This window comes from Pyxicephalus adspersus, chromosome 5, assembly GCF_032062135.1.
Source record: "Pyxicephalus adspersus chromosome 5, UCB_Pads_2.0, whole genome shotgun sequence".
Lineage (NCBI taxonomy): Eukaryota > Metazoa > Chordata > Amphibia > Anura > Pyxicephalidae > Pyxicephalus > Pyxicephalus adspersus.
The window spans coordinates 82787106-82813424 of NC_092862.1; the positions used below are offsets into that span (position 1 = coordinate 82787106).

At 38.9% G+C, this 26319-nt stretch overlaps 1 protein-coding gene across 6 annotated transcripts in view; it reads left to right on the top strand.

Moving 5' to 3' along the window:
* The window catches only part of MARCHF6 (membrane associated ring-CH-type finger 6), a 314477-nt gene that overhangs the window by 23713 nt on the left and 264445 nt on the right, over positions 1-26319 (top strand). For all 6 annotated transcript variants that reach the window (XR_011920873.1, XM_072411957.1, XM_072411959.1 and 3 more), the window contains exons 4-7: positions 6225-6368; positions 7457-7529; positions 10735-10903; positions 12523-12712. Coding sequence is in view for 5 of the 6 variants with exons in the window: in XM_072411957.1 (XP_072268058.1) it covers positions 6225-6368; positions 7457-7529; positions 10735-10903; positions 12523-12712 (576 nt within the window). In the remaining variant the exon portion in view is untranslated. The remainder of the gene's footprint in view (positions 1-6224; positions 6369-7456; positions 7530-10734; positions 10904-12522; positions 12713-26319) is intronic.

Here is a 26319-nt window from a genome sequence, read left to right on the forward strand (position 1 = left end):
ACAGGTCGTAGAATTTTTTCTTTTCAGATGAAGCTTTCTTGAAATTCCAATAGCTCCATTTCCAGATTTCCTAAATCTAACCAGTGTAAGCAAGAAAGGCCAAATTCTTAAAATTTGGCTTTATCTGGAGAAGTAAGAGGACATAGGGTTGTCTCCATCTTACGGAACTGTAAAAATCTGTTACTAAAATTCACATTTGCAGCTGCTACAATTCTAGAAAATTTCTTATAAATGTCATTATGGCTTGTAAGATTGTCTGCAAACGTAGAATGTTCTAAATGCATTTTTAGATTTAGAAAATTTTTCAGCAGCCCACTTTCAAGGTCTCCTTCAAAAACCTGCAGTTTTCTCTCAAATGTTTTGATATCACAAAACATCCTTTCTGCTCTTTTCTTTACACCTTGTAGTTGTTTGTTCAGTACAAAAAAAGTGTAGTGTAAAATCTGTAAAAAACACGAGGTTGGTAAGCCAGGCCATATCAATGAGCTGTGGATATTCCTTTTTTTATTCATAAAAAGCCTAATTGCATCCAAACATGAAAAAAGGAATTATCCCAGACAACATAGCAGTTGATAATACGCCCATCAGAGAGGTTGTTACCTTGTTTTGCTATGCACAGTGAAAATTGAAAACTGGCAGCTGTCGGATGATTTGTTCTAGAAAGATAGTTGTAAAAACTAAGATACTAGGAATTACTTTATTACTATTAATATTCTGAACCAGTACTATGCTTTGCTGTTCACCTTGCAGTGTGAAATAATCCCAATAATTCACCAGCAGCATGAAAAAGATAGAAGATGCGCAGCTAGACAGAGCAGAAACGGCTGATTGTGACGTCATTGCACACGCTCAACCAGCTGATAGTACGCATTCCTAAAGTAGGATTATTTTATTGGACACTGTCTGTGGTGTAACGTCCGTCAAAGGGTAGCCGCTGAAGGTACTGCAGCTGGCCGGCAATATTCGCTCTATAAGACGCACAGAATTCCCCCCCCCACCCACTTTTGGGGGCAAAAGTGCATCTTATGGAGCAAAAAATACAGTATATTTCCTCTTTTTCTTTTCAAGGAACTATTTTCTTTCAGTTTCACAACACTTTTGTGGTTGCTGTCAAAGTGACACTTAAAATGCAACAACAACACTTTAATTACACATATTACATAACGCTTTCCCATTGCGTTCAATCACTCCAAATCTCTTTGTTCAGGCCTCTTGGACTGATCTTTCACCATCTGTTTTGCTTTTTTTTTTTTTTTTTTTTTTGCTGTACTCATTTTTGGATTATTAAAAAAATGAACCACTCAGTACAAATCTCTCCATATACCAAAAATAGCTGTTATAATGTTATTATTTAACACTAATGGAGTGGATATTCCCTGAATCAACAATCTGTGGCAGTGATTCTCAGCTGGGGTTCTTTTTTTAATTTGCTGACCACCAGCACAAGAAGGCAAGGAGATTTACGATGTGTTATTTGTGTTTTTTCCCCTATGTGTTTGATGTTGGAGTCTGAATGGAGGAGTTTTCAGTTTCTGGAGAGAATTTCATATATAAATTTGTGATATTAAATCTTGTAATGATTCTTGTTGAGGTTTGTGATTGTTTGAGCTGTTGGTCCTTCTTGAATAACAGACCTTGTCCTAAGTTGATTTTTTTAGTTTTTTTTTTATAGAATAGCCTCTTTGTAATAATCTGGATTTGAACCACTTAGCTTCTTTAAAAAAAATCAGTTTTTGTAGCACGATTGCATCTTCTACACACCCCGGAGGTAGCTAAAAAGGCAAAACGCATCTGGTTACAAGACGTTGAATAACAGATCATCATATAGAAGTATTTTGTTTAGTTAAGGAGTCCATATCCCATGACTTTGCAATTGGTTTTGGACAATAACAATTTCTGTATATTTGATAATGCTAATTATTTATATTATTTATAAGATTTGAGATTATAGCCTACAAACCACTTCTTTTCCTCATCTTATGCACTGAATGTTTACCATACACATTAAGGGGTGGCTGCCTCAAATGAAATTTTGTTAAGAGTAATTGAGAGATCAATACAGGTTGACACTCAAAAATCCGGCAACCTTCGGACCTGAGGAGTGCCGGATTTTCAAAAATTCCGGATTTGTAAAGGTTATACTCACCTCCACACACAGGCCAGCCTTCCTTTTGCTACACCCGCTTACATCTGGCACAGTTCCGGAGAGCAGGCAGCAGGGACGTCTCAACGTGTATTTAGTTTAGCAAGCAAGACGTAAGAGCTGTTTTTGGAGAACAGCACCATCAAAACATAGGTGTTCAGTGTAACAGTGTACTGCAGCACATGTATTGAAAATGCGCTCCGAAATTCATGCCGGAAAACTGAAGAAACCGGATTATCGATGGCCGGATTTTCGATTGTTAACCATTTATGAATGGAAATAAACAATTATGCTACAGAAACCCACTGTTCTCCAAGGGTGCTTTTTCCTAGGGCAACTACGACTCCCTTTGCAGATATGGTTTGGTTTTCCCCACACATCTTTAACTCCAAGAACCAATTGAAGAACCCCTCTGCCCTATTTATTATCTAATTTTTTCAAAGCCTGCTGAGGAGATAAGTTAAGTTATCATACAAAGCTGTTGCAATTAGCTTTAGCAAAATATGTTGTTGGTTCCAGATTCCAGATTGGAAGCTCTAGGATGCTCTGGAGCAGGCGTGCCCAACCTGCGGCGTGCAGGCCAGATCCAGCATGTGAAACTGCCACATCCTGCCCTCTCCCGATTACCTCTCTGCTTGTTGTCTTACGGGAGGTAGGCAGTGCGTGCGCATCCCCCTATGTTTCTCTATGAGGTTATTTTGAGGTACACAGGGGGCCCTGAGAGCTGTTGCTAAACCACATTTTAGCTCCCTAAACAACAACAAATTGGCGGGGGTCACAAGCATAAAATCCTAACAACAATCAGATATTTTCAAGACCAGGGCCCCCCAAATTGAGTTTGCTTGTTTTATATATTTGCTCGTTCACAAAACTTTAAAGCTACATTCAGACTGGTGGTGAGGTTAACCCTCTCAAGCCATAGAACCTTGCCTATGGGGAGATGCTTAGTACCGCTTACTGGTGCCTAGAGTCGAATCTGCAGACATTGTGGTGTGAGGAACTGAACTGCTGAACAGTTCCTGTTATACATGGCTGGCTACTTACCTTCTGTGCACCCCAATTTCTCCAGAACAATACAGAAAGTGAAATGTATGATAAGTGGGGGACTCTTGTGGCTAGCCCTTTCCGGCTAAAATGATATCACTCCTATCATCCCGGTCATATATAAGGGTCCTCTTATGTTATTTGAACCCCAATTTCTCCTGAAAGGGGAGCTTTGTAGGTATATTGAAATGTATGATAAGTTGGGAACTCTTGTGGCTTACTCCCCCTAAAATGTTGCTGCGACACCATCACAGGATATGAAAAAACTGTACCTGTCATACCGTGCTACCCTGTCACACATATTTGGACACTTACCTTCAGTGAACCCTAATTTCTCAGGAATTGGTAGATGTAGGGATCTGAAGATATTACCCCTTGGCTACCTGGTACATTAATTGCATTTCTCTGGTAGTATCGATTACAGAGATTTTGGGGTACAAAGAAAGTTTGCAGCTCCCTATAACAGGACGCATTGTGTATGGTGTAGTTTTTGTTATTTGGTACAGGAATAGTAAGCCGGCCAGCACTGTTATGATAGCTTTAGTTTTGTATCTTTCATTATTAAAATGAGCAACAAATTAGAAATTCTTGATTTGTCATTTCTTTTATTTGGGCCATGTACGTTAAAATAACTATAAACTAAACTATAAACTATATTTTCATTCTACTGTAGTTTTAAACATACATCTTTAATGTTTGTTTGCATTGTGGCTCGCGTGTTTTTTCTCAATGTCAACAGAGGCCCCCAGATGAAAAAAGTTTGGGCACCACTGCTCTAGAATGAAGACTGGCACTGTAAAAAGGGAGGATCAGTGGATTTTGTACATACCTAGTTATACTAGCAAACTGGCAGTCTGATTTGGTCTGACCTGAACAAAAACTAGTTTTTTTGCGATTTTTCATTATTGGATTGGGGAAAAGCTGGGGAGGTGCATATGGACATTCATCCTGATGGCAGCTTTTTAATTTTTATGTAAATCTTGTATTATGATCCAACTGTCCAATGTTCCTGTGTTGTGACACAACCTCCCAGTGTAAACAATTGTAGTTTTATCATTTAGATGTGGTTCACATTAGGGAAAACAAGGGCTATGTATCTTGTAGTGGTATGTTTGCAAGTAGGCACAAAAGCCTAGCAAAACAGCAATTTTTTTTTTCTTAATTTTTTTTTCTTAATTTTTTTTTTAATTTTAACTACTTGTAAAAAAATGTTTCCATAAACATTTGTGACTATTTGAGGCTATATGCATATGTAGCATTTGAATTTATGACATCTGTATCATCTTTGAAAAAATCAGGAACTATGAGACGAATGGCAGGACATAGAATGTAGCAATTTTAGGGTGTATAATGAAACCATGATGATCAGCATAATGGCTAAAAAAAATCCAAGGATTCATAAGTTAGATCAAGTAGGATAAATGAGCACAGCAGGTGGAAAAGCTATCAGCAGCTGAAGATAAGCTCTAGGGTTTCATAATAAAACAAATAATGTTCTCTGAAGAAGCACAATGTCTGTAGCTGTAGGGAATGCAATTTAAATTGAATGGCTTTAGAGACCAGTCTGATTAAGTTGGCAGGTACTAAAATCTGCCTAGGATGGTAGGTAGGTCTTTGAAATTGCAAAACATGGCACAACTTGCCAACTCATTGAGCAATGAACTAAAAAATCTGCCCATATTTATATTTGATATTCTTGGGTATCCAGGAGTGGTCTTAGTTACATAGAGCCATAGTTTTTGCCTGCAGTTACCCATGTTACATTAAAAATAACCTTGTTCCAAAACCTGGCTGCTTGAACTAGTTATTTTAAAATAAAATAAAAAATGAATTTTGTGGATAACATTTCAGGGATTAGTGGAGTCGGGGTTTCTTGATTGCAGTGCCCTTTTGAGTTCTGTGGGGTTTTTGCAGGAGTTGGTTAATGATTACCATAGCTGCAGGAGCAGGGTCTTTTGTCTAGACAGACTGCATAATATACCATTGCTTTTCCAGTTCCTACTTTCAGTGTCTTGGTCCAGGGTGCAGTAGGTAAGGATTTGCTATAGGTCTGTCCCAAATTTGAAGAGAGCTTAAGGAGTCTTGCAATAAACACCTACATATGGTGTCGTGGAATGTTAAATTGCCATATGCAGATGACTGCCCTTACCAAGAGGCAGGCCTCTATTAGTATACTATATCCCACTTGCTGGATTGCCTCTATTTTACTGTTCTTGCCTCAGCACACTTTTCCCTGTAGCCTTCAGTCGAACACTTCTATCCTTCAATAGGTTAGTTTGTGTGAATAAATCACAAAGCTCCATTAATAAACTAGGGAGAAAACAGAATGCATGCGGTCAAATTCATGACACATACAACAAACCCTGTTTAGCTGCAAAGTCTGCAAAATGGACTCTCTAAGGATACATTCAGTTCTCAATCCTCCTTAGAATAAGAGACCATGTGGGGATGGAAACTTTACGAGATCCACAATCCTTCTAAATGCCTTGATCGCTAAGCAAGGGAGCAGCCCTATCTTGCAGAGTCACAGGCAAATTCAATTAAAACAGAACATGTACTCTAACGTGGGATAGGGGGTTGAAAGGATTTATGGGTAATTCAATAAATGCATCTGTAATTAGCACATAAATAAAGGAACACATATACAAATTAAGGACTATAAAGTATTTATACAAAATATGGTCAATATTTCTGATAATGCCCTTTGTGTACAAGGCCCTTTTTTTATATGACTGTTAAGTTCTGGGCACTTTCCTTTGTTTACATCTTTTGCCCAATCATTCGCATCAACTGTGCTTTAGGTTGAATGCTATAACTGAACCTAAGGAAAAGTCTGTGCTTTCTCATCCTCTTTATCCAGTTCCTTCTTTCTTCAAATATGCACTATTTTTATGAAAAAGTTCAATTGTGAAAAAAAGGCTAGTATTAAAAAATTGTGATTATGCTTAATGTGTTTTTTTTTTGCTATGGAAGTATTTTTTAATGTTCAAAGACCTTAACATTTGTGTTTTATAATTGTTTTTGTCCTTTTTTTAAGTTTATTCTCCAGACATGCCTTCCAGACTTCCAATACAGGACATCTGTGCTGGATTAATTACTAGTATTGGCACAGCAATTAGATACTGGTTTCACTATACCCTGGTGGCCTTTGCCTGGCTGGGAGTTGTACCACTTACAGCATGTAAGTATGAGTTACACAATAAATTATTTACATTATGTATGTTATGACAAATACAAATATCCAGTAATACCGGAAGGGAGAGGGAGAAAGGGGGGAATGAGGGGGGTGATGGGGATTCTCCCCAAGATAAGGAGTCTAAGCAGTTGGGCCTCCCTCTTTAGTATATCAAATTACAGAAAAACCATGGAGTGCATGGAGTGCAAGGGGAAAGCAAAGAAAGAGGTTTTGAGGCTCAAGAGATTTAAGTCAAGCTATGAATGTATTATTATATATTTACTTCATAAATAACAAGGTCATAAAAATACATAGTTCACAAACCTAGAACATGTAGTACATTGTCTTGCCTGGTTATGTTATACAAGAAACACAGAGATAAAAATATTATTGCAGGTTAACATAACATGTTCTGTTAGTTACACCTATTTCTGTTCTGAGTCACAGAAATGGAGTGTTTTACTAGACAATTAGTTGCTAGCATGAACAGTAGACAGCAAAGAAAAATGAGAAAAGGTAATATAATAAGACCGTATTTTCCGTATACAAGTCCCCGACGCGTTTCACCCAGATTAGGCTTCCTCAGGGGGATGTGACTTTATACAATTTATGGTAGATGGTATATTGGTCGGTTGTGAGTGATATATTCAGGACAGTAGTTCTTAAAGTGTTGATACACCAGTAGGATTCATTTATTCTGTGGTCTTGTGCTTATAAAAGGTTGCAGGTTGTATATTGAATGTATAGAAGTTGAAGACCCACAAGTTGTGATTGTTGCATAGTCAAATGCTAGCTTTTTTTTTTTTTGCTATATATACAACCTGCAACCTTTTATAAGCACAAGACCACAGGATGAATACCCTTATTCACCCTAATTTCTCATCAATTGGTACTCAACAATTTTGTTAGTTTAAATTAATCCTACTGGTACGTAGCGTAACTGTAGGGCAGCATACTCATCTTTCTATGGTGACCTTTTTTTCTAGCTTGAGACAGTGATTCATTGTTAAAAGTGCATATATATGTATGTATATTGTATTGTCCTTTTTGGGAGGATTGTGTATAGTTAAATATATGTGTTGTTTTCTTTGCAGGTCGTATCTACAAGTGTTTGTTTACTGGCTCTGTGAGCTCACTACTGACTCTTCCATTAGATATGTTGTCAACGTAAGTTTATTGAATAAAATAAAAATTTGCAATTTGCCAAATCTGTTTTAATAGCTAATAAAGTACACCTTTCAATAGGTCAGTTTCATAACAAACTTTAAATGGTGTCTACAACATTGTATTGTGAGTGGACTGGTAATATTAACCAATAATCTCTTGTACATGTATACCCCTTCAGTAGAGCCATCTCTAGTTGTTTTAAAACACTTTATTATAAAAGCTCCATTTGAAAACAATAGAGGCTTTTAAGCGTTTTTGCAGGACTTTGGAATTTGCAAGCCCCCTTTAATAAGGGAACTTACAGATCTCTGCCACCCCACACTGAGAAATTAGTACAGGGGTACATAATACCCCTTTTTCATTCCCTGAATGGATAAATATATTTATAAATGTTGGGACAAGACTTGAATGTTAAAGTATTTTTATGATGTGTATGTAATTTCTGTTTAACTGTACTTACTTTTGTTTTTTCTATATACAGGTTATCTTTCTATGAAATGTCATCAGTGTTTACTTTTTTCAGGAAATTAAGGGACATGTCGTATGAGGCCATTTCTCCTGGAATCCCCAGTGGAGGATTCCTGTGGGTGCAAAACACCAAAGACCTGCTATAAATTCCGGGAGCAGTGTGCACATACAGACTGCCCCCCATAGGACCTCTCCAGTCATTGGAGAGGTTGTATGGGGACATTGCTCCTGGCAGCGTCACTTCGCTGGGGACTCAGGAGCAGTGTCCTCATACGACCTCTCCCTTGACTGGCTGAGAGAAGATAAACGCTCATGACAGCTCAATCATTATTCGGGTTTACCTTTTCTCAGTCAATCAGCACTAGAGACGAATGGGAACACTTGTCCTCATTTGCCCTCTAGCTAGTGCTTGGGAATCCCATGCTGTCAAGAGTCCCACGGCTGTGTTCACTTCGAGTTCAGCCATGGAAATCTTTCTTGTATAGTGGATCAACCTGTACAAAAAAAAGTAGTTAAACACAAATCATATACATAAACTTAATAAAAATATCCATGAGGCTGTGCTGTGGATGTCCTGTCCAACACTTTCCCACCACACTGAACCACCAATAAACTGGGAGTTTAAAAACCATCTCCAACCCCCATAATATCAATCAACATCCCTTGGATAACTGTCAAACTGGGAGATCAACACACTATCTGCTTACCTATTTCCTTCAATTCAATACAATCACACCATTAGCGATCAACTGGATCGCATTGGACAATATATACAAATGAGCTAAAAACATTCTATGACTTAATTGTTTTCCATGTGGATACCAATAAAACAAATAGGTATCACTCAATAAGATCCATCTGTTATTGACATCTGATACATTATCTAAAACGTCCTAATCCCAAAATATCTTAACTAAAAATTGTATGCAGCTCCTTCAAACAATTCCTCCCAGCACTGAACCTTTTATACACTACAGCCGGACCTCATGAGAATAATCCATCTGAACGTTAGGGTTGCACTGACTCAGCCGTCCCCCATTAAATGTGTTTAGTATTATCTCAAAAATATATTCTTGATCTCAGTGGACCCCTGAGCAAGCCAAAAGGTGAATCGCATCGGGAACTTTGAGAAACCTCCTAATATATGAGTGATATTTTACAAAAAAAAAATGTATGCAAATATAGACTCTTTATCATTACTTTTTATTCACAATATTGTTATTTGAATAGATTACTTGGTCTCTGCAGAGTCAGGGCCATAATGAAATAGTTTGCTAAATAAACACAATTATAAAATATTTGCCCCTTAGAAGTCTGTCTGTCCCTATTATATTTTTTGCCTTTAATACATAACAAAAATACATTACCATTTAGGTCCTGTCTCATTATTTGTAGATATTTTTAACCATTTTGGGGAACGAGTAAAGGGTTTTTTATGTACCTCTGTACTCATTCCCTTAATGCAAACTTTAAAATCCCTGTAAAAGTCCATAAAAAAGCATTGAAATGTGTTCAGAAATGTGTCACGTGAGAGGATTGTACCTTTTGCTTTTGAACTTTTCCAGTAAATGCCTTAGTAGCAAATAAAATACAGAGGTTAACACAGTGAGTGAGACTTTGCACCTAAATCGAGAAAATTTTGGTTACTTTTGCAAAATGAAAATACATTGTTCTGTGGCACAAAAAATCAATAATGCTGACAACTTTTTAGTTCCCCTTTAAATACACTTGTATGTTAGCACAATAAATGTATATTTTATTTTGTGTAACTATAATGATATGCTATACAACCGTTATCAGTTATTTATTGGGGAGAACAGTTCTAAATTGAGCAGTAGGAACACATGATTTAATCAGCGCAGAGGAACAGTATTTCTGGTATTATTATGATTTTTACACTTATTGTGTCATGAACCTCCCTGGTACAATAGACAACTTTTTATATAAATATTACAGATCAACAACATTGTGCAACAATGCATATTAGTTGTTCACATAGTAGAGGAGATACAGTAAGTGTCCAGTTAAGTGGCTCATCAAATGTATTGTATAATGAGGTCATATAATCACACACAATACAATATAATACAAAAATATTTTGGTTGCTTCTTCCTACAAACCGGGTATTCCCTTTTAACTACATCAAATACTCAGTTTTGGGATATCCAGAATATTTCCACAAGGCTAATTTAAATTTGATGGGTGAATATTACAGATTACAAAGTTACAATTCTTCCTGCATTTTTCTCCACTGTACATTGTTTCCAAAGGTTGGGCACACATTATTCAAGTGCCAAATAGTTGTTACAACTGTGATCCTGAATTTCAGTAGGTGAAGGAATTGCAAAGCATGTTCCGGTAAATTTACACACAGGCACTGTATGCAACATTTACTTTTCCTATAAGTTGAAAGTATAGTTTTTCAGTGAGCAACACTACTTTTTTTTATATTATTGTATTGCAAAAACCATGACTTTTTTCTTTCTTTTTCTTAAATGTGGGTTAGCCCTATAAACTAAAAGGGAACTAAAGTCACCAAGACTCCCTGCCTAGCAAATGTTGAGATAAGATCTCAACATCATAGGAAGTGTACTGTTCCCAAAAGGTCAGGAGTAAATAACTAGGTGTATCTTGTATCTGAAAAAGGTGTGCGTGTGTATGTATAGTGGGAGTGCATTGCAATAATTGAATTTATTTTATCTGACATAACTAGTAAAGTTTTTTTGTTTTATTGCAGGGAAAATTTATTAGCAGACTGTTTACAGGGGTGCTTTGTTGTTACATGCACTCTCTGTGCGTTTATAAGTCTTGTGTGGTTACGAGAACAAATAATCCATGGTGGTGCTCCACAGTGGTTGGAACAGAATCTTCTTCAACCTCTGAATGGTTTGGCACAGCAAAATGTGGTAAGTTTATCTATTAGTTTATGAATCTATTAATTTGTATTCCAAAATTTTGGTCTGAGGAAATCTTTCCAGTTTATTAGTTATTGCTGTCATTTGGAAAACTGACCTCACCTAAAGAAATAAACCTTACATTAGCCCTAGATTTGGTAAGGAGGGAAGTGTTTCAAAAATACATAGACAACCAAGTCTACATGCCTACCAGAAAATTATAATAAAAACTATAGAATAAAATTATAAAAAAAAAGTTTACACATTTCATCTTTAAAAAAATTAAATAAATTTAGACCAATGTTTATTATTTTATAAATATGTTATAGTATGTAATTATTAAATCTCTCGGTTTTCATTTTTGAATCTCTCTCAAGGTCCCTGGAATATCAAAATATGCTAATAAAAAAAATGTTGACATTTTACTTTAATGTTACTTTCTTTGACCAACAAATTAGGGTCTCTATGGTCACTTTAGCACATTAGATTATCCCATATTCAGCAAATGTGATCCTCCTCACTGATTGGAAGACCACCAGGAGCCAGAAGTTAGATATTTGACAGAGTAGACACTGCACTTCTCTTTTGTCAAATAGTACTACCTCCTGGTGTTTTGTTTTGGTTTAGGTTCCCTTTAAATAATATGGATGTTTTTTTTTTGTTTTGTTTTTCTTCTTTTTTGTATTACCTTTAATTATGAGCTGGTTCTTTTCTGTGCTAATTTTTTTCTTTCATTTTTGATATGATATTAGGCATATTTAGAGACATATTCTGTGGAGATTTACCAGTGTCCTAACATTAGGTGCTTATTAACTTTAGGACAGTGAATTGTATATATTGGTTTATGCTTGTATAAAAAGGGCACACAGAGGTTATATTATTTAATGTGATAATTATTTAAAAAACCAGTGTACCAATTCTAAGCAATTTTTTACCAATCATAGGCACTGATCTTTTTATCTATTTTTTATGGAGAGTAGAAAATTGCCACTTTTCCAGCTTTCTGATGTAAGCAAACAAGTCTTTTTATACTGTTAAAAACATGATGAATCCCAATGTTTGAATCTTAAGTTAAGTACACTTATCAGACAATTCCTGCCTGAGATAACTTGTCTGAGTTGTGCTTGTCTCTTGTGAAAGTCTGACATGTGTACGGTGGTGCCCCAATGTTGTTTATCAATCTATCATGATGTATTGACGAAATGACCTATTATTATTAACTGCTCACATCACAGTTCAACTCTCCCCCCCCCCTCTATTGGAAAGGATCAAACTCTGTATAATGTAACTGGAAACTATCATGAATGATTTCTTCCAGTGACAATCCTCTGACATCATATATGTTTTGTTGTCATTATTGGTATATGTGTTAATAATGTGTTTATTTTTTTTTTGCGTAAAATCGTTTTCATTTTTAAGTTTAGTTACAGCTCTTAATAAAATATTTGTAATTATGTTTTGTAAGAGAGAAAATCTAAGCTATTTCTACAGAGCCAAGTCAAGCTGCTTTTTATGTTTATGTGCAGTTTAAGTTCATTTACTCGCACAATATTCCAAAATCTTTTTAAACAAAACATTTTTTACCATTGCCACTCTTTTTTTTTTTTGTGTTAATGCTTTGATCTTTTAAGGTACAAGATGCCGGTAATGTAGCTGTAGAAAATGCTGCTCTTGTCCAACCTGCCCACCCTCCTTTAGAAAATGCAGTCATTGGTGAAAATCCTGAAATACCAGGAGAACAGGCAGATGAGGATGAAGAAGATAATGACGAAGATGATGCAGTGATGGAGGATGCAGCTGATGGAAACAATGGGGTGCAAGGTATTTATAAACTGAGAAAAAACTTACAGCTGGGTGCTTTTTAATATTTGTTACACATAAAAAAATACACTAGCCTTTTTGCTGAAAGCTGTACTCTTTAAAGAAAAAACATTATTATTTCATATCCTTACAGTAATACTTTTTCACAGTTCTTTTTTTTCTCGTTACATTTAAAGAGGGACAGAGAAGATCCTCTGTTATATGTTAACTCTAGTAGGTTGGAAACTGGACAAAGCAAAGGACACAGCTTCTCCTAATGGCTACTCTCCCTTATATAAACTTAGCTTTAACTGCGTGTTTTTAGAAGATCAGACACTTTTATCATGTTTTCATCTTCCAGGGCAATTCATAGCCCTAATTTAGGAAACTGAAGGCTCAAATATCTCAAAAAAGAGCCACAGACCTGCCCTGATATTTTATCCGACTAAATACATAATTATACTTGGGTGCATGTAGGGCGCATGTTGTGCATGTAGGTTAAACTGTCAGAAAGAGAATCATGTATGTGCTACTTTAAAAATAGCTATCTCTGACCATGGTGATGTAGCTCTGCACATCAGTTGCTTATAACGTCCCTCATGATGTAGTCCTACTTCCAGTATTGGTGGCTCACAAGTGCTAAAGGTGGCTGGAGCAGCCATAGTGGAAGTAGTGACCTCCATGGTTCCAATATTGAAGGTAAATATTTTCTATCTACTACTGATGAAAAAGTTTTTCAATAAGGTTTGCATAGCAGTGGGCCTCAATGAAACATTTAGGCTACTATCTGTTCGTAATAAAATGTACAGTGGGTTGCATGAATGGAACTGTCAAGCTTTCTTTTTTCTGTTCTCAGAGCTATTATAGAATCCATTATGGTAGAGAGGAACCAAATATTAAATACCACCGAATAGTGGTTTTCAATACAGTCACAATTGCATTTTGTACCGCTAAAACCAATTAGTCACTTAGGGGTCACGTATGTTCAGAGTCTATTATATAGACAGAGGCAACCATCTCACTTGTGTATGTTTTTAATGATTGATTTTGTGAGTGACTCTTTGTGAGTATATTTTTATATCATTGAAATAAAAATTGTTACACGTGTTTTAACAAATGTGAAATTACACCATTATGATATCCAACCATGAAATGGTATACATGATACCAGTAAATACAATGTCACATTGCCACGGGGCAGGATTGTGGACCCTCTGTGTCACCAGTCCAGTTGGCACAGGACTAAGCAACTGTCCGGTCTTCACAAGAGCCTCTAGAGCTGAGGATGTTACGCTACGGGCAACTGCCAGGTTGCGGCCCCCGTGCATGCAAAGGCAGGTGACTAATGACAGACTGGGCGAGGTGCTGGAACATCTGAAAAAGTGGGACAGAAGCATAGTCAAACAAGCCAGAGGTCAGGGCAGGTGGCAAACAGGATAAGTCAAGGATCAAAGCCAGATTCAGTACACAGGAGAATCAGCAACTGGAGACAGACAGGAACAGCTGGAACTTGGAAACAGAGCCTAAGGGACCTCTTTGTCCAGGCAACTTCTTGTTGCCAGTCACTTCCTTAGAAAGGGAGGGGGGGTGGTCATGTGCTAGATGAGTCATGTGAGCTGCAGACTCCTAACCCACCACCAGAGGGAGTGCTGGTGGAAAATGCATTCTCAGGTGATGGTCACATGCCTGCCAGCAGGTGGAGTGCATCTGCGGAACACTCTAGTTCTTTGAGGTAAAGGGGCAGCTGACAGATAGTCATATGACCTAGACTGGGATTCTGAAGCGGAGTTGGTGCTGGCAGCAGAAGAGTGCAAGGTGGGTGAAACTGAAAGAGGCATACAAGTTGATGAAGAGTAACCCTTGCTTTTTATTTGTAGGTAATTGTGATGAAGTTCAGAGAGAGGCATCTCTGAGTCACAAAATGTTACAAATATAACCTTTAAACAGAGTGACATTTGAATACCATGGTTTTTAAGCAAAATAAAATCAAGTGTGACATAGTAGGCATACAAGAGTAACAGGAAACCAAAAGACCTAACAGTCATGACATGTGTGCTGCTGAATATATAATTGAAAATTAAAAAAAAGGTTTGTTCAAAATAATAGCAGCGTGGAGTAAAATTACACCGGGGAACAATTTTGAACACATTTTTTGATGACTTCAATTTTTTGTTTCAATCGTTTTTATTGGGTACAGTACAAAGCACACACAAAAAAGGACACATACATAAAAATCAAAATGGGGGCAAAAGCCCATGTTTGTAGAAAAAAAAAAAATCATAAAGCAAGTCTCGCTTTTCATATACCAAACAGTATTGACGTAAATTGGGGACACCTAAAGGGAAGGTACAAAGGGGTACGGGGGAAACTCGGGGAAAAACACAATACAGCTAACTATTTTTAATAGCCTAAATAGGGGGACATAACACAAACTAGGGGCCCAATAAACCTCGAGAGCCTCGTTTCTGCTCTCTCTAACCCTCCAGGGTACTCCCGGAGACACAACATGGATCCCTTTTCAAAAACAAAATAGTAAGCCCAGGGTTAGGGGTAGGGGTGGGGTAAGAGATGTGGAGACGCCCGACTGGCCTGTTCTAGACCCAGGAAGAATGGATAATAACGAGATTTTGGGTGATATCTCTAAGTCTGATCTAGTCACTCTGTTATATAAATCAGTGATCTGGTCCCAGAGCCTACGGATTCCCGGGCAATCCCACCAAATATGTAACATAGTACCCTGCTGAGAATGGCAGTGCCAGCACCTGTCGGGGATTGAGGGGGACATACGGTGGATATCTGTAGAACATAAATACCATCTGGAGATAATTTTATAGTTGGTCTCCTGGGCCTTGCACGGAAGTGCCATTTTATGGGTCAAAATAAATGCCTTTTCCTATTCCATAGGGGAGATGGATGACCCCAGTTCTATTTCCCAATATCTTGTGTAAGTGGGAGCAATCAATAACTAGTATAACATAGTATTGTTTCGAAAACTGTACGGCTCTTTTGTACCGTATGTGTGTTAAGAAATGTCATTAAAAAGGAGGATAGTTGGTTATGTAACAGCCACACATTCGGCAGCCTCTGCATCCCGGCTTCTAAAGATGAGAAGGGTGGTACCCTCCCATTCTGTAGTACACTATACACCTGCCTATTGTTCTGAGCCGTCCCCGATAGAAATTTACTAGCCTTCATAGCCAGAGAAAATGAGGGGTTGTCAAACAGGGGGGTCATAGGACCTATCTTAGTGGACCTTCTCTAATGAGACCATCCCAGGCTTTCAAGAGGTCCGAAGTAATAATTGGTAATGGTTGTTGTATATGTAATATAGACCTATCCACCCATAATAAGGATCTGAGATCAATGGGGGAATAAAAATTTTCCAAAAGAACCCAGCTCTTCCTGTCTTTATTGTGAAACCAGTCCACTACCCGGGATAGCATAGTTGCTCTGTAATAACATCTGATATCGGGGACACCCGCGCCTCCCAGAGTTTTAGGCCTGGTAAGATAGCGTAATGCTATGCTGGGACGTTTCGTTTTCCACAAGAACTTTCTGCACATTTGCTGTACTTTGCCTATAAAGGCTGGCGGTAAGTATATCGGGATCGTCTGGAAAATTTACAGCATTTTGGGCAGAATATCCATTTTGAGAGTATTAATTCTAGCAAACCAAGAAAGAGGCAATAAGTCGTATCTACCTAGTTCTGCCTTCAATCTACCCAGTAAAGGCTCATAATTATAATAGAACAATTTGGCAGGGTCTGCTGTTATAAAAATCCCTAGATATTTAATCTGTTCAGTACAATGTCTGAAAGATGTGTGGTCTCTAAGAAATTGTACCTGGTCCGGTTGGAGTGAGATAGTTCAGATTTATTAAAATTTACTTTGAAATTTCTCACCTTTCCAAATTTTTCAAATTCTTCCAGAATCGCCGGTATAGATTTCTGTGGAGACGAGATATACAGAAGCAGATCATCTGAAATAGGGACAACTTATAGTGTTGCTTTCCAATCTGGATTCCCTGTACATTCGGGTTCGACCGTTCGGGTTTAGGGAGGACAGTGGTATGTGCCTCTAAACTAAAAAAGAAAATACCCGTGTCATAAATGGGACATGGGCTTCTGCGTGCATCTTGAAAAATTTGGGCGTAAACCCGTCCGTGCCTGGGCTTTTGCCTGCGGGAGTGTTTCTAATTACCGCAGACACTTCATCCTCCGTGAAGGCAGATTCCAAACTAACGGAGACCGCCGGGTCTAATTCCGGCAACGCTGTGGAGGCTATATAATCCCGGAGTGAACAGATGGGGTTCGATACAGTTTGAATATTGTACAAATCAGAATATTATTGTTGAAACGCTGTCAATATTTCCTGAGGCAAAGCAGTGATATCACCTTTTGCAGTTCGAATATTGGGATATACGTAGCTGCTGGTCTGGGATGAAGCCCCCTCGCTAGGAGACGACCACAATTTTCCCCATATTGATAATAGGATTTTCGGTATCTATCTCTATATTTTTGGTGAGCTAAATCATATAGTTCTAAAAGGTGTCTCCTAGCGGATGTCAATTCAGAAAACACGTCCGAGGACATATTACTTTTGTGCAGCTTTTCTAAATTCTGTATTTTGTTGATCGTGTCGGCTATCGCCTGAGATCTGATTTTTTTAAGTCTTGCCCCTTGTTGAATTAATACCCCTCGGAGAACTGCCTTAAGGGCTTCCCATTGGAGTGGGAGAGAAGTCTCATCCGAGTGTGACATAGTGTGACATAGTAGGCATACAAGAGTAACAGGAAACCAAAAGACCTAACAGTCATGACATGTGTGCTGCTGAATATATACGCCCAAATCATATAGTTCTAAAAGGTGTCTCCTAGCGGATGTCAATTCAGAAAACACGTCCGAGGACATATTACTTTTGTGCAGCTTTTCTAAATTCTGTATTTTGTTGATCGTGTCGGCTATCGCCTGAGATCTGATTTTTTTAAGTCTTGCCCCTTGTTGAATTAATACCCCTCGGAGAACTGCCTTAAGGGCTTCCCATTGGAGTGGGAGAGAAGTCTCATCCGACTCATGATCCTTCAGAAAATATCTGATGGTATCCAGGACTACTCCTTCGCATACTGGATCTCTAAATAAAGAGTCATTACATTTCCAGGTCCACTCTTGAAATCCTTTAGAGGGGATCTGGAGAATTAAAGTTATCGAGGCATGATCAGACCATGGGCAGGCTTCAATAGATATCTCAGGGTGCCAATCCAGGGTCCTACGGCTTACAAAAAAAAAGTCTATTTGGGAATATGTGTGGTAAGGGTTGGAGTAAAACGTGTAATCCTTATCACCGGGATGCAGGGCCCGCCACACATCCAACAGTTGGAGATCATATAATTTGGCCTTAAAGGCATTTAATTTAGAGTAAGAAATAGAAGAGTAACCTGTGGACGTATCTACTCTCGGGTCCAATGGAAAATTAAAATCCCCTCCAATAATTAATGCACCTTCTGCAAATGTACATAGCTTATTCAAATACTGGGCAGCTGCTAATGTCGGCTGCTGGTTAGGGGAATAAAATGAAGCAACAGTGAACTTTCTATCCCATGAAGAGATCTTGGCACATATCTACCCATCGGGTCTATACAGGTGTCTAAAACCTGTATAGGGAGTGATTTGTGGAAGGCTATGGACACCCCTTTTGTTTCACCTTCAGGATTGGTGCAATGAATCCATGTAGTGTAGTAACGATTGCTAATAGGGGGCGTCTTTCGAGCCTGGAAATGCGTTTCCTGGAGCAGTAAGATATGAACCCTAGCTTTGTGTTGACCGTACAATAATTGGGAGCATTTGATAGGACTATTAAGTCCTTTGGCATTAATAGTGCGTACTTTCAACCCTCGTGGGGCGCTTGACTGGGTAGGCATCATTACAGCGTCTACAACTACTACTTAAGGAACCATTTGGCCAACCTAGGAAATAAAAAGACAATCAGCCGGATCCTCTTAAACAAATAGGGTGTCGAGGCAATCCGAACAGGCCAGTCAGGATTTAAAATTTAGGTGGGTACAGGCAGAGGGGGGAGGGGGTTTGGGGCAACTGTCGGCTGGGGAGGGCTAGTTCCCAGTCGTCTATGGGGAACTAAACAATAGAAGGTTTAACCTTGTTTGCCGCATTCACCGGCGGTATACCTATGCGGGGTGACGTGGCAGGAAGAGAGAACAAAAAAAATATAACTTTTGCATGTGAACCTACTCGGGGAAAAGCCTATACTGTATTAAAACTTCTGGGAGACATAAAGACATATAGGAGGTAGTTAACAATATCACTGTTGGCAGAAATACAGAACACATAAAAATAGCAGATATACATTCCAATACAGTATTGCCGTGAACACCCTCCTTAGGGCCCTCATAACATCAGCTAGCCTTTACTAATAACATCAGCGAAACCGAGTGACAGGGTAACCAATCCCGAGGGAATCAACAAACAAATTATACTTGAGTCTAGCGAGCTTTGTATTATCACGAGGCTATGCACAATAGGATCATCTCCATACATTACCGGGAAGGTGACCTATCTGAAAGCGACTGTGTATATATCCCTTCAACAATTATGTAATAAGCCCATATAATAGTTTCCCATGTAAAAGTCTTAATCCGGCTAGTGGTTAAGGCACTGTAGATTAAAAAAAAGAAAATAAAGAAAATTTCACTTATAGCACAGCTGAGTTTGAACAAATCGGGTCGGTGTCCAGGTAACAGTTAAGGTGTGGAAGTCCCTCGGGCGCAGAGTTGTTGCAGGTAGTGTTGGTTCTATCCCTTGTCTAGGGCTATGCGGACATCCAGAAAGATCGGTCGGTTGGTGGGTGTTGCTGGTCCAGACGGTTGGGAGGCCCAAGGGGTAGGGCTAATGGAACAGCAGGCCAATCTGGTAACCGTATGTCAGGAAGCTGAAGGTCCCGCAGAAACTGTGGTAAATCTGCTGGACCCCTGAGAAAATGTTTCTTACCCCCGGATCTAACAATAAGATGAAATTGGTATCCCCAGCGATAGGGAATATTCCGATCACGGAGCAAATCCAACAGGGGTTTAACCGCTCTCCGGAGGTCCAATGTATGTTTGGATAAATCAGGCATCAGTTGTATTTGGGCCCCAGCGTATTCAATAACTTTGGCGACTCTGGCTTTTTTCACAATATCCTCTTAGGTTCTATAGAAATGAATGCGGCAAATCACGTCCCGTGGTCGTTGGGGGTCTCTCCCACGAGGGCCCAGGGTCCTATGCACCCTATTTCAATATCCATATCTGGTGGGATTGCCAGTAGGTTCGCAAATAAAGTATAAGCAGCAGTATATAACTCGGAATTTGGTACTGTTTCCGGGATCCCGCGAATGCGGATATTGTTTCGCCAATTGCGGTTCTCTGCTTCATCCTGCAGTAAATGGAACATTTTAATTTGAGCCGCTTGGCGCTCTAAGAGAACAGCATGAGAATCCAGTTGAGAAGAAAGTTCCGCACAAGTATTCTAAAGCACATTGGTGGTACTAGTCACCTGTTGCAGGGTCTGTTGAATATGGTGGAATTCAGCTTTACAGCTCGCCTCCAATCTCCTAATACTATGATCCAAGTCAGACCGCGTTGGGAGCGCCCTTAGATGGGCTTTCCAATCCCAATCCTCCTCCTCCATCCCTTGACTATATGTGGGCCTGGAAAATTCCCCTGAGCTGGAGAGCACGCTGGGGCTCTGCATATAGGGTAAGGGTGATCCTTTAGCCTGCCCTGAAGGATGTACCTGGTCTGCTGTTTCCCTCTGGGTGACATCCTGAGATAGCGCCGTTGGTGGGATGGCAAGCTGGTCCTCGTCCATACGCGATCCGGATCCAGCCGCAAATTGAGGCCGCGGCTTTGCGGCCTGGTCACACGCGACCCGGTTCCCGGCTGCAAACAGCCCGGGAATGCTCCTGGACACGGGCGTCTCCCCCCCAGGGGGCGCCCCTTCTGGCTCCCTTTCATTTTGGGTCCCATGATAGCAGGTAAGGAGGCACGGATGTGCTGCTTTATGCGGCTTTTCCCCCAGTAGGATACGGGGCTAGGCAAACACACGTCCTAGTCCGCCACACCCCCCCCCCCCCCCGACTTCAATTTTTAAGCTTATTTACACTGAAATAGGTATGCTGATTCTGAAAGTGCAGTTAGTTTTCTTCTATCACATCAGGTTTTTTTCTACCCCTTTTATTATTGCGAATATTGTAGCATGGATTTGTATAGGCTATTAATTTACACGCAAGACAGTGTGGTCAGAGGTTGTGCGCTGCTCTACATAATGAATAAGCAAAATGTATTTTTCTACACGTATTTCCTTTCTTTCAGATCACTTCTGGGTCTGCTGTTTCTCGTAAATGCATAAACAATCTTGATTTATTTTGTTACATTGATGGCAGTTTCACCATTCCCAGTCAAAGGGTGAGCATCAGAATATTTGAAGAGCAAGCCTATTTGGCATATTTCAAAGTTAAACTTGATGATCAAGTCTTGGGCCCCTCATAAGGTGTGGAAACAGTGTGTCGAGGGTTAAGGATGTGGACAAAGGGAACACGTGATAGTATGTCATTTGGAATACCTTTGGTTTGGTGAGAGCCCAGAGATCATTTCAGTGACTGTCTACCATTGGCTTTACACCCAGTGGCTCATTCAGATGAAATCCCAGTGCAGGTTTTCGTTATACTACCCTCTCTTGAAGAACATGATTATGGTGATGAACTAGGTGACACCAATGATGAAGAGTTTAAAATTGAAGAGGAGTCTTTGTAAGGGATTTGATCAACATAAGTTGTGTGATTTGGCACGTGATTTGGGACTATCGGCTTCAGAACTCCTAGCATCAAGACTGCGTGAGAAAAACTTACTTGAAAAAGTATCGTACTTTTTAACCAGAGAAATTGGAATGCTGCAATACTTTAGAACTGACAGTGGCTTTGTGTATTGCCATTAAATACCTGATTTAATGGAGGAATTGGGAATTCCAATCTATAACTCTACTTAATGGTGACTATTAGTCGATAGCTCAAAGCGGAGGTTAAACTGCAATAGATTTGGGTCAGTCCCAATTGGTCATTGTTTCTCTTTGTGAAGAATATGCAGACATAAAGAGTCATTGAGTTGTTGCAATATCACCAACACTATTGGGTCATCTGTGTTGACCTTAACCTTCCTAGCGGTAACCCCGAGTCAAACTTGGGGTAGGTAAACCTGTGGGAAGGTTAGTAAATACAGCCTTACCTAAACTGCTGTGTCCTGCATCGTTCATTGCCGCAATCTCTGTCCTCTTCCTTCTTCCTCCGGCCAGCTTCTGCACCTGATGAGTCACCGGGGGAGTTCCCGGTGACGTCAGAGTGTGTGTGTACATTGCCGGTGGGGCGGGGAGGGAAATTCAAAATAACTCTATTGAATGCAATACATTGGATTTATAAGTGTAAAATCAGTACATTGTTTTCAAGAACATTTATTTTACAGTATATATAATAGTATGAGTATAATATGTATTTAAAAAAAAAAAAAAAGTATTTTTTAATGGATTCAGTTTGTTTTTACATGATTTTGTGTTTCAAACTTTATTATACTCGTACTATTATACTGTAAAAAATTTTTCAGGAAAAACAATGTGCCGCTTTTAGACATATATACCCGGAAAGAATTGAACAGCTAGGGAGGTGAAAATGGTATGCTTTCTTCTTGGTCAGCAACGCGGATACACCAAGTTTCCCTGTTACCTGTGCATGTGGGACAGCAAAGCTCGTGAGAGGCATTGGGTGGAAAGGAATTGGCCTCCAAGCTCTGCCCTAAAACCAGGTGATCCAAACATTCTATGTGAGGACAATGTCGGAAGTCCAAAAGAATTCTTGGTAATCATTCAAAGCCATTGTCAAGGACTTTCTTAGAAACACACTAGCAAATAATTAGACAGAATTTGTCCAGGATCTCTTGGAGAGCTACAAAATACTTGGCTGCAATATGAGCATCAAGGTGCATTTTGTGCATGGCCATCTTTCCTAACTTCCCGGAAAACCTTGGTGCAGTCAGTGATGAGCAAGGTGAACGATTTCACCAAGATTAATAGGTCATGGAAGGAGGGTATCAGGGTAGATGTACATATGATGGCTGACTATTGTTGGAGTATCTGCCGGGATTGTCCTAACACTGAACACTCCAGGAAAAGCTATAAGCGTAAATTTTTACCTTAACCGCTTACCCGATTGATTTACTGTAAAAAAAAAAAAAAAAAAAAATGTCATAGAGTAACAATGAATCTTTTGTTATGTACAAAAGAAATTTTAATATAGTACATTCAAGTTATTATTTCATTATTTTTTCATTGTATGTTATTTTGCAAAAATGTAGGGTACCCAGTATCATAAAAACTGGATGTGATAGCAAAAATTTGTGGTCATTTCTGGATTCGCCACCCAAAAATTAGTAAAAAACAAGCGGAAGATCTAACTCAACAAAAAATGTGTTCCCTAGTGTTATGTAATTTAATTGCTGACAAAATAGGTGTCAATTACAGCCCTTATTTTGGGAATGAAGGCCGCAAATGCTGTATTTGTTATAGTGCATTTCTTTCTGAAAATCTTAAATTGGCCATTGTTCCGAAGAACCTTGTACTTTGATTAAAAAGTTGATTGGAGAGGGGAAAAAATAGAAAGAAGTGCAAAAAATATTTGGCTGCTCATCTAAAATTAGGAGCATCAACGGACCTAGTAGCTGCGCACTAAAATGCTTAACTGCCCTGGCGGTATTCCCGAGTGTGGCTCAGGTGATTTTTTTTTGTACCTAAAGTGATAACCCCGAATGGAATAATAAAAAAAAAAAACCTACCTGCTCCCCATGATCCAGTGGCATCCTCCAGCGATCCCCAGCTGGCTTCTGCATCCAATCCTCAAATTTTATCTATTATTGTTTGGAGAAATGTAAAAAATGTTTTTATTTTTTTTAATAAAATTATTAAATTACATGTATTGGTATTATTTCATTATTTTTTATAATTTATAATAATTTATTATGATATAATTTATGATTTGTTTTTCAAACTTCTTTCTTAAGAATTACAGGCCTAAAATATTAAACAACAAATTTCCACACAAAACAATGTACCACTTTTGACATAAAAATACCGTATTTTTCGGCGTATAAGACGCACTTTTTCTTCCATAAAAATGGGGGGGAAAAGTGGGTGCGTCCTATACGGCGAATGCAGGTTTAAAAAATAATTAAAACCGGTAACATACTTACCCGATACCGCGATCCTGCGTGCTTCTCGTCTTCTCTCCTCTCCTCCTGGCTGCAGCGCGTGTCTCCGCCTTCCTGCAGACCCAGCGAGGAGAAGCCTGCACACACGATCCCGGAAGCAAGCTGGGAGAGCAAGCGTGCCCCCGCGATCCCGGAAGCAAGCCGGCGGAGAGAAACGGACCGGTAAGTGGGAAGGGATGATCAGCAGGGGATAAATAGGCACAGAGTGGGGGATTTAAATTGGCACAGGGTGATCAGAAGGGGAATAATCTTTCAGAATCTTTTTTTTCTAGATTTTCCTCCTTTAAAATTGGGTGCGTCTTATATGCCGGAGCGTCTTATACGCCGAAAAATACTGTACTGACCTATAATTAGACTGCCAGGGGGGTTAAGAAAGGCAGAAGAACTGTGAAATGTAGTCTAAGCATCCTGGGCCTAAATACTCTTTCACAGGTGCGACAGAAACAGTGGTTATACAATTAAATATACATTAATTTAAAGAAAAGCAAAAATTTGAAACATTGTTTAGTTTTTATACATAGAACAGTTGAGGTTGTACAGAAGAATACAAACACTAATATTTTAGACAGCCTAATATTCCTTTTTCTTCATTATAATGCAAATAAATTTGTATTTCAATTTTTTTATTGGTTTTTCAACATAATACATTTTAAAAACATTTGGTGAGATAAGAATATCAGTGTCCTTTATGGACAAAATTAATGTAAATATAAAAACACACAAAAGTATACATTCTTGATTAGTAGAAAATATTGATACTTTATGACCAAGAATGACAAAATATAATAAAGGCACACGAGAAATAGAGCAACAGTACTAATTAAGTCAGGATGTAAGAAGGAAGTAAGGGGGGCAGAGACTTTCACTTAGATTGTCATTGTGATAAACGGTTACCAATTTGTATGGATTAACTGTCAAGTTAGTTTGCAATCTATCCATGGGTTCCAAATTCATTCAAATTTTCTAATTTATCAATGAGTATATTAGTAATCATTGATCATGATCCAGTTTAGTTTTGCACCTATGGGTTCGATTGAAATGTCAGACTGCTTCCAAGCTTTCGCTAGTGAAATGCATGCAGAATTAGTCCAATTCGTTTAGTAGGAGTAGGAGAGTAGGAGGGGAGAGGTTGATCTAGTTTACTAAATAGAGCAGATTCTGGAGATTTGTCTATTTTGATTGAAGTGATGTCCGAAGTTAGTTTGAAAACTGCTGACCAGAATATTTGCACCTTAGGACACTAAATATGAGACATGGTTCCTCTCTCCGCACAACCTCTGAAACGTAATGTAGAAGTTGTTGTTGTGTGTATTTGGCTTTGTGATCTGGGACTAAATACCATCGCAGAATCACCTTATAATTAGCTAATCAAACCAGAGTTCGGAGAAACTTTTGATAGTGCCCTTAACATCATTCCATTCTTACCTTTCCCAGCTCACAGCCAGGTCATGTTACCATTGTTCAATGGATTTGAGTTTCGTGGTCGGAGCTGCTAATGCAGCATATAACAATGAGATCCGACCTCTGGTGTCCGCTAAAGAACGATAGGAGCTTTCAAAAGATGTTGATCTATGGCGGAATAGAATGTACACTGTTCCTGCATAGTAAGGCAGGAGGCACTAAGGCATTCATTGGTCTTTTTTCTAGAGAGCATACTTTCTGGTGCATGTCTTACAATTGATTGTAACTTTGCCAGAGAATGTTTTCCTGGAGAAGGCAATAATGCAAGTTTCTGCCCCAGTTGATATTTAAACTTCTGTCTGCATTCAAAGATACAGCAGACCACAGGGACTACAGCTTTGATTCTCTTGATTGTTGCCTCTAGTTTAAACTTGGATACTCTGACATACCACTAAACGTTATACACATCAATACAATATTTTTTTAATGTTGACCTGTACAAGAATTTAGGATGCAACTAATGGAAGAACTTCATTTGATTTCATTTTTTTGTAATCTTCACATCCTATTCAGATGTCTGGTATGATCTCATCACTATGCTGATGTTGCTTATTCTCTGTCCAGTAAAAAGCTTCACAGATTGTATTGTTTAACTATGACAAAGTAGAAGAGGGAATTAAGTCACCTGGTTGACTACACCAGGATTTGATTAATTGTCTGTGTAGTTGTTTGTGTAAGCTACACAAACAGACGAGCACAGCTATTGGTCCAGCATGTGTACAAAGGTCCCCCAGTTGTGCTTAAGTTTGGCTTGGTGGATTGATGAACAGCTAGTCTAAGAGGGGAGCACAGTGGGGTGTTGCTCCCTTGTTCTCCCTTCCCTTTCCAAAGATCAGAACGCACAGTGGATGCAGAGCTCATTCATTCCA